General features: G+C 31.2%; 2 protein-coding genes across 2 annotated transcripts; both read right to left on the reverse strand.

Moving 5' to 3' along the window:
• Nucleotides 1–448: 448 nt before the first annotated feature.
• On the reverse strand, nucleotides 449–3,031 carry LOC145037803 (Nucleotide-sugar transporter family protein). Its single transcript, XM_078986528.1, has 8 exons — nucleotides 2,881–3,031; nucleotides 2,149–2,232; nucleotides 1,847–2,061; nucleotides 1,676–1,754; nucleotides 1,354–1,523; nucleotides 1,079–1,265; nucleotides 891–968; nucleotides 449–789 (listed from the first exon to the last, which is right to left on the reverse strand). The coding sequence occupies exons 1-8, from the start codon at nucleotides 2,929–2,931 to the stop codon at nucleotides 655–657; spliced, it is 999 nt and encodes a 332-aa protein (XP_078842654.1). The 5' UTR covers nucleotides 2,932–3,031; the 3' UTR covers nucleotides 449–654.
• A 2,562-nt stretch (nucleotides 3,032–5,593) lies between these two features.
• On the reverse strand, nucleotides 5,594–11,879 carry LOC145037804 (protein SUPPRESSOR OF PHYA-105 1-like). Its single transcript, XM_078986529.1, has 9 exons — nucleotides 11,523–11,879; nucleotides 10,009–10,869; nucleotides 9,666–9,823; nucleotides 8,899–9,595; nucleotides 7,952–8,098; nucleotides 7,559–7,876; nucleotides 6,863–6,922; nucleotides 6,335–6,790; nucleotides 5,594–5,841 (listed from the first exon to the last, which is right to left on the reverse strand). Exons 1-8 carry the CDS (start codon nucleotides 11,739–11,741, stop codon nucleotides 6,611–6,613), a joined length of 2,640 nt encoding a protein of 879 aa, XP_078842655.1. The 5' UTR covers nucleotides 11,742–11,879; the 3' UTR covers nucleotides 5,594–5,841; nucleotides 6,335–6,610.
• Between the last annotated feature and the right edge of the window lie 571 nt (nucleotides 11,880–12,450).

Raw genomic sequence — 12,450 nt, forward strand, 5'->3', positions numbered from 1 at the left:
TCAGCTGAAGTGACGTCAACTTAAATTAATTGAAATATTAGTTGATTGCTATCACATATCACAGGTAAAGATAAATAAATAAATAAAGTGTCTGGTTGGATAAAGTTCATTGCTATATTGGTGCAAACTCCACATGGTAATATAACATATACAGGTAACAAAAACACTTAATTCAAATAACAGAATAACTTTATCCAAATTTATACAAATATAATATAAAATTATAACAACATATGTATCAAAGTATCAAACTAAATAGAAAAAAATGATGCTTTTAAAACTTACAAGTTGGACACACTTCGTTGATAGATATTCTTTTTTTCAAAGGATCTATTTTACAGCTTGTGAGAAATTAAAAGGTCATGGTTTCATGTTTAACAAATCTTAAGACAAAATTACACATTTTCCACATCTACATTTTTTTAATATAACTTTAATCTACAACATGTTTTTAAAATCAAATCCATGCATATATTTGCATACCCCATATAGTAATCAAATGGGTTGTACTTTTTCTTTTTGGATCAAATATTGTACTAAAAATCAATTACATCATGGAATAGAAAAATATTTATGGTTCAAATGAGTAAAAAAAAATAGCATCAACCTACCAAATACCAAATAATTGTCTATTTTGAAGAAGAAGAAGATGAATCAAGAATCTGTATCTGTTCTTCGCTCTACTGAAACTTCAACAGGCGTTGACTTCAGAGGCAAGTCAACAAGTGTGGTTGGAGGTGCAAAATACATGTGTAACGACATTATGCAGATAATAATACCCAAAAGAAGCTACAAAGAAAAATATATATATTATATAAGTTTTAACGTGTAAAATTTCATTAACTGATAATTTATAAATTAAATTGTCAAGAGTGAGTAGTGTTACTTACTTGTAATGTTGGTTTGAAAGTAAATAGGAAGACAGACAAAAGCATTGTGAGTAGCATAGCCATTGATGTGGAATACACCTGCAATCATATGATATAATATAATATAATATAATATAATATAATTGAGCAATAACTAATTAAGAGAAAAGTGAAATGTTTAAAATAAATCGGAAGTCAAAAAGTCAAACCTTGACAATGTTGTCAGCATACTTCATCAGCCATGAGACAAGTAAACCAGTGGAAGCAAGATTGAACACCACCAACCATGTTGTAATAGTGTAGCCATTAAAGAGGCGTTCCCACCATGCTCCTTTCTCAAATCCTCCTCTAAAATCATCCGCAAAAAGTCTTGCCATGTTAAAAATTGCACCAAACCTGAATGAAAATTAAATAAAACATTTATCGTCATGTTTACATATTTATTATTATTATTAAATAAATAAATAAAGAATGAAAAGCTTACGTGTAGAGTTGAACATTCTGCCAGTATAAACTGTCGTTAGTTTTTTTCATTAAGAATTCAGTGTAAACACCAGCTAATGCTGAAAGACAAGCTGACAAGACACCTAACATGTACCCTTGGATTGGGGATGAGAAGAGAGACTCACAAGATGCTCCTCCACATCCTTTGACCTATATAAACAAAAGCAATTATGTCCTTAATAAACTTTATCAATATCTACTCTGTATTATCAGCTAAAAGCTTATGTTGGATACAAGAATTTATCTCATGTGATTGATACAAAACACAATGCTGGAGATAGATAATTAGATATTATTAGTACCTGACTTGTGGTTGTTCCAACAGCCAATAAAACTATTGCCATCCACTGCAATGTGGAGAGCTTCCTCTTCAAGAAGAGCCTAAAGAATTAAACAGTTCCATAACTTAATAGTTAATACCAACCACCATTAATGCAATTGAATTAAACAAAAAGATCAGGGATCTTACTTACCTGAATAATATTCCTGTAGTGACAATTTTCAAATTTCCAAGTATTTGGTATGTGGATGTATCGACATATGTGAGGGTTGCAAATTGAACATTATTATGGATGAGGTATATAATAGAGGGGATTGGGTATAAACGAACACTCTTCCATTCTGTTGTCATTCTAGGAGGAGGTGATTTCTTACACTCTCTCCATAGGAAGATGCTGGATACAATAAGCTGCAATTCAAAAGGAATACAATTAGGTTTTTCATCATGAAGCAGCTCTTAAATTATACATACTTACTCACATGAAGATATAAATACCTTGAAGATTTCAGCAAGAAAAGGAATAGTTGCATAGTCATACTTGTATCCCCCATTACTCTGTGACAATGTAGTCAAAATTCCCTGCCATGATTGATGAAATAGAAAGTGTGCAATCAGTAGCTGGGAAGATTAAACATCATAATGTTCTACATCCAAAATCATGGAAGTGGTTTTGTGTGGACAGTGTCTTAGGAGTTCTCACACCTCCACATTAGGATACCCTAATTGCTAAAACAGAGGCAATGGTCGATATTGATTACTAGTTAGAATATCAGGATGTAAAGTTCGAAGATCCAAATCATCATCAACACGTATTATTTCGAAACAAGAGATTTGTGGCAACGATTAGCTCCACCACCACTACGGATCAAACCAGCAAAACAATGTTGTGAAAGATGAAGATATTAATTGCAGAAATAAAGCATCAAATCTCATTTGCAACTCGAAAGGAGTGCAAATCGACAGTGCTGGTCAGTGTAAACACGCAATAGAGATCACATAACCTTAAACCTACCTGAATTCGCATAACAGTGGATAATAAGTTCAAACTCTACTAAATTTGAGTAATCTCGAAGCAACAATGACGAAAAAAACAAAATCAGTACGCTCAAAATGACAAAACAGACGTTGATGCGGTTTAAGTGTGCTGTAACACGCAAATTACATGGAAAAAAAATGGTTGTTATTGATTTGAAGTGGAAATTAGGGTTCTAAGACAGCGAAAGGTACCTGAGAACTGGTGAGAACTGTGAGGAGCGATGCGACGACGTACCACTGCATCTCATTCTCCGGCGATTTCTCCGGTTGTTGATTTGCATACCGACAGAAAGTATGTGTTACGCGCTACTTGTACCATTTTTCTATTAACTAAATCTATTATTTTACCATTAAACTAACAATTAACCAAATAATACCAAAATGAAACACACACCTTATATCTGTAATCTGTTTTTAATTTTGAGATAATAGTTTAAAGAATACATTTAAAGGTATTTTTCTTTTTTACAACTAAAGATAATATAAAGATCCTATACAAGTTTGTTTTTTAATTACATGCCAAAAATGACATTTCTTTTTTACAACTATAGATAATATAAAGATCCTATAAAAGTTTATTATTCTTATATCAAATATTGTCATTCTTCAATGATAGCACGTAGCAACAATGTTTGGAGTTGTCAATACTCATAATCAGTTTTGGAGTTGTTAAAGCTTGATTATTTGTGTTTTGAAAATGCATTAATCAAATAATTGGCTTTCTAATTGCAATTCTAAACCCCTTAGGTTGTTAAGTGTGGTCAACGCTAATGGGGCGTTTTTGCACGTTATAACGGCACAAACACCGTCTCCCCGTTGCACGTTATAAGCATGCACCTTGCTCCCAGGGACCACCACGACATCTTATAACACCCGTTTTCTTCTTTTTTTTTCCTCTAAAAACGTCGGTGGGCGTTGCCCACACTGACCAATCTTAGTTGATCAAAACGTCAAATTTTAACAGATTATCAAAAATAACAACCAATATGATTTGCTTGTAAGGTCGGTAAAAAGAATCAGATGTTTTTTGTTTTTTGTTTGCAGATCTTTTTGATATCTTCTTTCTGCGTTGTGCAGACCATGCGCAAACATTAGGTTTTGCAGACTGTTTGTTTTTTCTGAAAATTACAGACTAAAAAAGGTTGGTGTGTCTTCTTTTTGGAGTAGATGTGGATCAGAATCTTCAAACCTTTTGAGATATTTTCTAACCTAAAAAACACATATATTTTTGTTGTTGTTTTTCTTTCTTTTTTCATTTTCTTTTTTTATTTTTTTAAACTTAGATTTATTCCAATTTTATCTATGATAAATAAATTTGAAAAAATGTTACAATACTTAAAGGAAAAAAATGTTTGATAATACAATCATGATCTTTGTGACAAATTTATAAATAAATATTTAATTACACAATCATGACTTTTGTGACAAATTTATAAATAAATATGTAATTACAATAATAATTTGTAGAGTTGTTTATATAGTATGCAAAAAAAATCATTATATTGTATTATATTTTTTTGTGCCAAATTTTATAAAACATTATATAATGCAAGATCGTTCATTTCTTGAGAAAAATATCTATGGTCGGTTTTTAATTGATTTGATTGAAAAGGTAAAATAAAAACTTTGAAAATTTTCATTTAAAATCAAAGTTTATTTCTATTCATGTTATGTGTTAAATTATTTTATCCCTAATTACAATGTTTATGTATAACTTTACGATCAAAATTTGTTGGTTTTTATCAAATATATACAATGACTCTTACCATTTCATTTTTATTTTTTATACAATAATGCATAAAAGTTAATCTATATTTGTTAATTATCTATAATAAAATCATAAAATTATAAAAAAAAAAAAAAAAACACTCTTTTATTTTTGTATTTTTTTTTTTATAAAAAACAGTTTAATTGGATTTTTAGTTTATTCTAACATGCTGCAGATGTAAAAAAAAATAAAAATAAAAAAAAAGTCTTCTTCTTTCAGACTACAGACGTTTGATCCGTCTTCTACTGCAAAGATTTACAAATATGATCCATAGACTGCAGACATTTTGCCTCAGAGAAAAAAAAAACATCTTAGATATATACAAAAAAATGTTGGGGATTTTGTTGGATATAGAGACATTTTTTAGGGTTGAGTTCCAAAAAACAGACACAAAAAATCAAGTTTTTAGGTATAGACATGGATTTCACAAAATGAGTATAAGCTCTTAGGAATCGATATGGCAAAAAAAATATCTTAAGAACAATTCCGCAGAGCTACCTCCGAGGAATAAACTTTTGCTCTGCGAAATGAGTATAAACCCCGAAGAATCGATGTGGGAAAAAAATCCTGAAGATCCATTCCGCGGAGCTGCCTCCGTGGAATGAGTTCATTCCTCGGAGGTAGCTCCGCGGAACGGATCTTCAGAAAAAAAAAATTGTCACATCAATTCCTCGGAAATTAAGTGGCTTTCGTGGAAAGCTCACATCCGCAGAATCCATATCTATACCTGTAAATTCGACAGGACCTAACTACAATAATTTGATGAAAATTTGACTTGTTTAAAGTCAAGTTATATAATCTTCTAAAGCGTTTGACTTGTTTAAAGTCAAGTTATATAATCTTCTAAAGCGTTTTATTTAAAAACTAAAAGTTATTTTAATAATATCATTTTGTAAATCATATTTAACACAATAGTCGTTATAAAAAGTTTAAAATCAAACAAGAAAATGTTTACAAGTCAATCCAAATTCACCCACATCAACTCATACAAAAAAAGTTATTGTTTATTTTATCAATTATACAAAAGAAAATGTTTATGAGTACAACCACTCCTTGTTAATTTGAACGTTGCATACTTTATTGCATGTTTATGTTCTAATCATAGAAAGGGTAAATCGTACCTTAAAAACAGTAGAAGGCCAAACTTTTCTATTAATATTTATTTAGAAAAAAAATTACGTGTAAATAAAAATCCATATCAATCATCAATCATGAAACTTGAGGCAATACTAAGCTTACATCAAAATCATTTAATTACAAACAAAGATAATCACAAAAAACAATAAACCTTTATAACATTTTATCCTAACTGCCTTGCTGTGAACTATCTTTGATGTTGACCAACAAATCTTAATCAGATTTAACCAAATCTTGCTCATTTGCTTCTGGGATTCACAGAAAAGGGTTAAATTGCAAGAAATAGCAACATACTTTTATTTATATGTTTACGATAGCATCCTACTTTTATTTCTTCCTACTACAACATTATACTTTGAAAATTCTACCTAAATATAGCAATTTTTACTGCCATAATTGAGTAGATTATTCAAAGTACAATGTCCTACTAAGCAAAAAAAAAAATTGTATAAGTAAAATGATATAATTTGGTAGATTTTTCAAAGTATAATGTCATAATTAGTAAAAAAATGAAAATCTATTCATCCCAAACCCCGAAATATTTGATGTTGATTAATTTGATCAAAACTTGCTGATTTGCTTTCAAGTTTAACAGAATAGGGTTAATTGCATTTAGCCCCATGAAAAAATAAAAACATTATTTCCTCATATTAATAAAAGAAGATATGATTTAATCTGAAATACATAAATCTCCTATCTTGTATTATTTCCAATAACCAAAAAAAAAAGTAGCATCTTTACCTGATTCCGAAGGCATTTCCTTCATGTTTCTGACTGGAAATTATTTTCAGGTGGCAGAAGTTGCCGGAAGTCTGACTGAGTTTATGGTTTTCCGACAACAATTCCAGATTAATGCCGCCAATTCCCACCACTTTTTCTTGCTAGTATCGTTTATGAGTATATGGACTTGTTTTTTTTAGGTTGAAGGGCAAACTAGTCATTTCCACATTACTGCTTATAGCAGGCTTGAAGGTAGGGAGGCTAGAATTGTAAAATTAGTGAGCATATATAGGCCCTTCACAATATTTTCAGAACCTTTATATGTCCACCTGAATTGGCAGCAACAATCATATTTGATTTTTCCCTCCAGCAAACACTGGAAACAAACTCTCCATTGTTACCACCGGAAATGGAATCAGTGGTTCCGAACTTGTAGGAAGTAATTGGCATTGGGAAACTTTTATGATAGGCATAAACCTGAACAGAAACGGAATAAAAAATCCTTAATTTGATATAATGTAATAGTTTAAATAGTAATAATTCCAATACCTCATTGGATTCAGAACCGCATGCTATATATCCATCAAGAACAGATAAGCCAACAAAGTTCTGAATAAGGAGAAAAGGAAAGGGTCAGATTTGGAATATATTATTTTTTCCTATTACAGAATACTTTGAAAAATCTACCCAATAATAGCTAGATTCTACAAAGTATAATGACCTAATAAGAAAGAAATTGAAAATGCAATGCTACAATTAAGTAGATTTTTCAAAACACAATGCCTTGATAAGAAAAAAATAATGGTTTATGCTGTAATAGATATAAATGAAAGTAGGATGCTATCATACACAAAAAAGTAAAAATACGTTATCAATTCTTAGATGCTTGAATATTTTATTAAATACCATTATTAGATGCTTGAAATTTTCACATAAGGGTGTCTCCCTCCTATTGATTTGTTTGTTATAGCCTCATACTTCTATTTTTTCCTATTACAACATTGTAATTTTGAAAAATCTTTCCAACAATATTTATGCCATCAAAATACGAATCAAATTTCACTGTTAAAAGTAAGATTTTTTTTAAAGTAGAATGTCCTATTAAGAAAGAAGTTGAAAATACAATGCTATAAATGGGCAGATGTTACAAAGTGCAATGCCTTTAAAAGAAAAGAACTAAAAGTATAATGTTGTAATAGAAAGAAATGAAAGTAGGACGCTATAATATACATAAAGGGTGTTAACCTTTTTGTTAGTGTGACCTTTGTAGGTCATGCAGCAAGCATCAGTAGAAATCCCCTCTAAACTGGTTTTTTTCAGGTCCCAAAGCTTCACTGTATTATCAATGGATGCAGAAACAACGGAATCGGAATCCAAAAACTTCACATAGCTTACAGCCTTTTCATGTCCTGCTAACGTGCACCATGGAATCTTTACATGTCGAAGATCATAACAATGTATCTTGTAATCAGCAGATCCAAAAGCCAATAGATGTGAAGAACATGGAGAGAATTGTACACAGCACACATCCGCAGCACTTCTGATTGTGCATGTTGATTTTTTCTGTAAAAAAATGTTTTTTTTAAAAAGCTTTTTGATGATTAAAATATATTAAAATTAGTAGTGAGAGAGAATTACATCGTTTAAGCTCCATAACTTGACTGAACAATCATCGCTGCCACTGGCAAATTGCGTGGGGTCCACACGAGAAAAATCAACACACCATGCCCTTCTTTGGTGTTCTATATAACGAGATAACCCTTGACCAATGAATGCATCCCACACCTGTTTGAGAGAAAAAAAAGTAACACATCAGTGTCATTTATAGACCAAGGCTAAAATGGTCATTTAGTCTCGTTGACATGGTTTATTTTGGTTCAAAAACTAAACAGACTTTGTGTATAACACTTTATCCAGACGAACATCATTGTCATTCATAGACGAAGGGTAAAATGGTCATTTAGTCTCATTGTGATTGTCATTCAGACACTTTGTGGAAAAGAAACAGCCCCTAAAAGGCATGTTTGATTCATGGATTTTGATGAAGTCTGTCTGACGCATTTGGAATTGAAGATTCCATTCCATGGTATGTTTGGTTTCCAAATGGACGGAATTCAATTCCGTTCTTCCTTTTTTTATTAATATACCAAAATACCCTCGTTAATACATATTGAAATAAACAGAAAGAAAAGAATTAAGATTCACATAAAAATCTAAAAATTATTGAATTCCATTCCATTTCTTGCTAACCAAACGAACAACATATTACAATTCCCTCTGACATATTCCATTCCTTCCAATTGAAGATTCCTTCAAATTCCATGTTTGATGGATTTCACCATTACTAAGGGTGATTGGAAGGAATTCAATTCTCCATTCTTCCATTTTTTTATTAAAAGACCAAAGTACCCTCAGTAAATGTATTGAGAGAAAAAAACAAATTCAAATTTTATTATTGAACTCCATTCCATTTCCTGCCTACTAAACACATAACAAAACATTATTTGATTCCTTCCAAAGCATATGAGTAAAATATTATATAGTATTTCACAATTTAAAGTTTCCATAAAGCAAAGAACACATACCTGAAGCACACCATCATAATCAGCTGACACCAAATAATTCTTGAGGTACTTGTTCCAACAAACACAACTAAGCTTCGAATCATTAACCAACTCAACAACAGGATAATTAACATCATCAACAGAATCATTTAAAAGCGAAACAAATTCAAAAATCTTTATTTTCTTCAAGACACCAGCAACAGCAATGTACTTCTCATCACGATCAAAGCTCAAAGAGCATATCACATTTGCAGAATTCAAAAGATTCCCGATTTTTAAATTCCCACATTCCTCAAACTTGCTATATCTTATAAACTTACATATACCCTTTAAAAAATCATCACAGCACCTTTCATGATTCCCTAACAGGTCAAGGTCATTTCGGTCATTAGAGGCAGTGGTAGAATTAGAAAGTTGGAGTTGGGACCTCTTGCTGAAATAAGCACATTCAAGATGACTCATGTTTCTCTTCATTCTTGTCTCGAATATATTTTTTGAATCATAATACACGTGCTGAAAACTCTTGATATCGGTTTCTAACAACTGGATGTTTTTATATAACTCCAACGCGTGTTTTTCCTTTTGTTCCTTTAATAAAACTAGAAAATTAAATAGAATCTTAAAATCGGAATCTTCGGTCTTGTCTATAATTGGAGAATAAGTGTTCTTGGAGTAAAATTCTTTGGTTCCACTTAATAACTCAGATTGTAGGATTTCCCTGATGGAGATAAATATGTTATAAACATTTGAAAGATTTGATAAAATGTTGGAATAGAGAGAGAGAATACCTTGTTGTTGGGCGAGATGAAGGGTGAGGATGGAGGAGCCAAAGACAGAAGGCAGATTCTTGTGGATTTTGAGAAATGAAACTTGGTGGAAGGATCCGGTATTGTAAATCTAACATTGCTGCAGAATGCATCTCTAATGATGCAAATGAGGAGTGTAACTGGAGGGTAAAAGGGTAAATTAGTGTAAGATCATAAACATCATTATGAAATACTTAAACAAATGTCAACTATAAAAGAAAGTAGCTTTGAAACAGAACATTTTAAAATGTTTTTTAATGCAAGTAACAAATATTGCTATGCTAAGAGTATATATAAGAATGAAAGAGAATAATAGCCATGTCACCTCAAATAAGAGAACACCAAGGTTGTAGATATTTGCTGATAATGATTCCACTCCATAGAGCTCCTCTGGAGAAGCATACCATTTTTTTTCAAGTTCAATAGTTACAGAGTATGACTCTCTCCCTTGTTGAATATGTTTTCTATTACTTTGAGAACTATTTATTGCTTCGTAATTTGTTGAAGAATCAAAATAAATGATCTCATTTGATGGCAACAAACTGAAATTTGAAAGCCATAAATCTTGCAAGGCATTTCCTTGAGAGTGTGCCATATCAACAACCTGAACAACCTGTCTGTATATCTGCAACCTCTCAGCTTTATTCACTTGTATAGAATTGTGTTTTAGCCACTTCCTCAAGTTCATCCCTTTGTATGCAATTTCTTGAGGGAAATCAAGAGTCATTTCACTTAACTTTAATGATCCATTAGAACTCATTCTGCCCATGAAATCTTTATTTTCAGTATTCTTTGTCATTTCTGCAACATTGTGCTCATTAGAGATCTTTGAACTTTTGCACAAAAACCCTTTTCCCTTTATAGATTGCCTAAAAAGGAAATTAGAGAAGTTCATTGAGCTTGATACCTTTAACCTCTTATTGATGTTACTATCCATTAACTGGTCAGATGGTTGTTCTTTAGGAAGATCTTCATTCTCTTGTTCATTATTAAACCTAGCTTTAACACTTTCAGGATTTAAAGGCATGCTTGACAAACAATCCCTAATATCCCTTGTGCCTGAAGTGGTTGCAATGTTTGGGTTCATGAGGTCATAATTTGTCACATTTGTCTCAACACCAAAGTGTCCAATGTCACTTGTACCAAGGGGTCTTGTATTAGTTTGACTTGAACTTTCAGCATGACCCTATTACAAATAATGACCAAATTTAGAGCATATAAATTACAATGTAAACCTTAAAAAGATGCACTCATTCCAAGAATTTAAGTATATAGATACATTTTGAAATTTACAATTCAATGACCACTATTCTATAACTAAATATGATCTATATTCATTTAACATTTGGAATTGATGAGCTTCATAAGTAACTTTACTCGTCAGTTTGCTTAGCAGCTTATCATTATGATTATTGGTTTAGGGTTTGGAATTTAGCTACGCTCCTATTCAAACAGTTTAACTAACAGAATTGAAGCCCTAAAAACAATTAATGATATTGATTAGTTACATACAAAATTATCAATAAGCTTCACAAATTTATTAGACAAATGACAACAGCTCACAGTGAAGAATAAAAATCCCATAATAATACTAAATGTGTCCATGTTTCAAATTCAAAGACATTTACTTTCTCATATTTACAAATCGTAGTTTGTAAGGAATTTGTAGTATGATTTCATTCATGTCCATGAGATTATCAATAGAAAAGACACACTGTTACAAAGTCAGAAGCTAAATCACGGAAATCTACAACAAAATTGCAATGACTAATCAATGAGAGGATAGAAACGATAAAACCAAAAACCTGAAAGAAATTAACAAAAAAAATTGTTTCTTACCTGTAATGAATCAGTGACCTCTGGAGAAGCTTTCATACCTTTATTAATGGAAGAAAAGAAAGAAAAGAGAATGCCCGTAAAATGCAGACGGCGATAGCAATTTCTTTGGTTGCATTTTTGGATCAACTGTTTTTGAGCGAGAATTAAAGCAATGGTGAAAGCACGATATTCAAGAACACAGAAAATTGTCTCAAAATATCTAAGAAAATATCTGACCATGTAGTTCTTTTTTATTTTTATGTTGTTGTGTATGTCGTTGATACATTGTACATCTCATGTATAAACTATAATATATCTTTTTTATCTTTTATAGACAATAAACAATAATAAATATTTATCTAAGATAATAAAAGATTACAATAGGATATCTTCGTCTTCAAGTTGGTTTTAGATAGGAAACATATTAAATTGAATTTAGAGTAAATTATTGAAATCGTCCCCTGTAGTTTGGATAAAATTACGAGTTTGATCCTAATTTTTTTTTTCATTCAGAACGCCCATATTTTGTTTTTGTTTCGTTTTTGCCCCCCAACTGACCTTAAATGACCATACTACCCTTATTAACCACCACCTGCACCATACCATATGAAACCAAAAGCAAAACATGTACTTGAAAATTTGATGAACCAGGAAATCAAACTTCATGCGAGCTTTTCATTTCAGAAAAATTAAATCTCGAAAAAATCTTGAATGAAGTAAACGAATTAAACTTATTGCAAACCTCAAACAAACATGAAGCAATCCTGCTGCAACCTTCCAAAAAAATTCCTCAAGAAAACCTAACCTAATTATATTTGTATGACAATCGATTTCAAAAAAGTTGAAAATCGAGTGAGAAATCGATTCCAGAAAAATTCCTCAAGCAAACCTGATGCAAACCTAACCTAAAACACACCTAAGTGATAAATTGATTTTGTGTATAATAAAA

Source organism: Lactuca saligna, chromosome 3 (genome assembly GCF_052625555.1).
Source record: "Lactuca saligna cultivar CGN05327 chromosome 3, ASM5262555v1, whole genome shotgun sequence".
NCBI lineage: Eukaryota > Viridiplantae > Streptophyta > Magnoliopsida > Asterales > Asteraceae > Lactuca > Lactuca saligna.

Excerpts from the sequence above, each read along its gene's own strand:
- LOC145037803 (XM_078986528.1), bottom strand. The coding sequence starts at position 2,931 with ATGCAGTGGTACGTCGTCGCATCGCTCCTCACAGTTCTCACCAGTTCT. Across the intron at positions 2,233-2,880 it reads CAGTTCTCACCAGTTCTCAG|GGAATTTTGACTACATTGTC; the intron begins GTACCTTTCGCT and ends CAATCATGGCAG. Across the intron at positions 969-1,078 it reads ATGCTGACAACATTGTCAAG|GTGTATTCCACATCAATGGC; the intron begins GTTTGACTTTTT and ends ATATGATTGCAG.
- LOC145037804 (XM_078986529.1), bottom strand. The coding sequence starts at position 11,741 with ATGGTCAGATATTTTCTTAGATATTTTGAGACAATTTTCTGTGTTCTT. Across the intron at positions 9,824-10,008 it reads TTGGTGTTCTCTTATTTGAG|TTACACTCCTCATTTGCATC; the intron begins GTGACATGGCTA and ends TTTACCCTCCAG. Across the intron at positions 6,791-6,862 it reads GCGGTTCTGAATCCAATGAG|GTTTATGCCTATCATAAAAG; the intron begins GTATTGGAATTA and ends GTTTCTGTTCAG.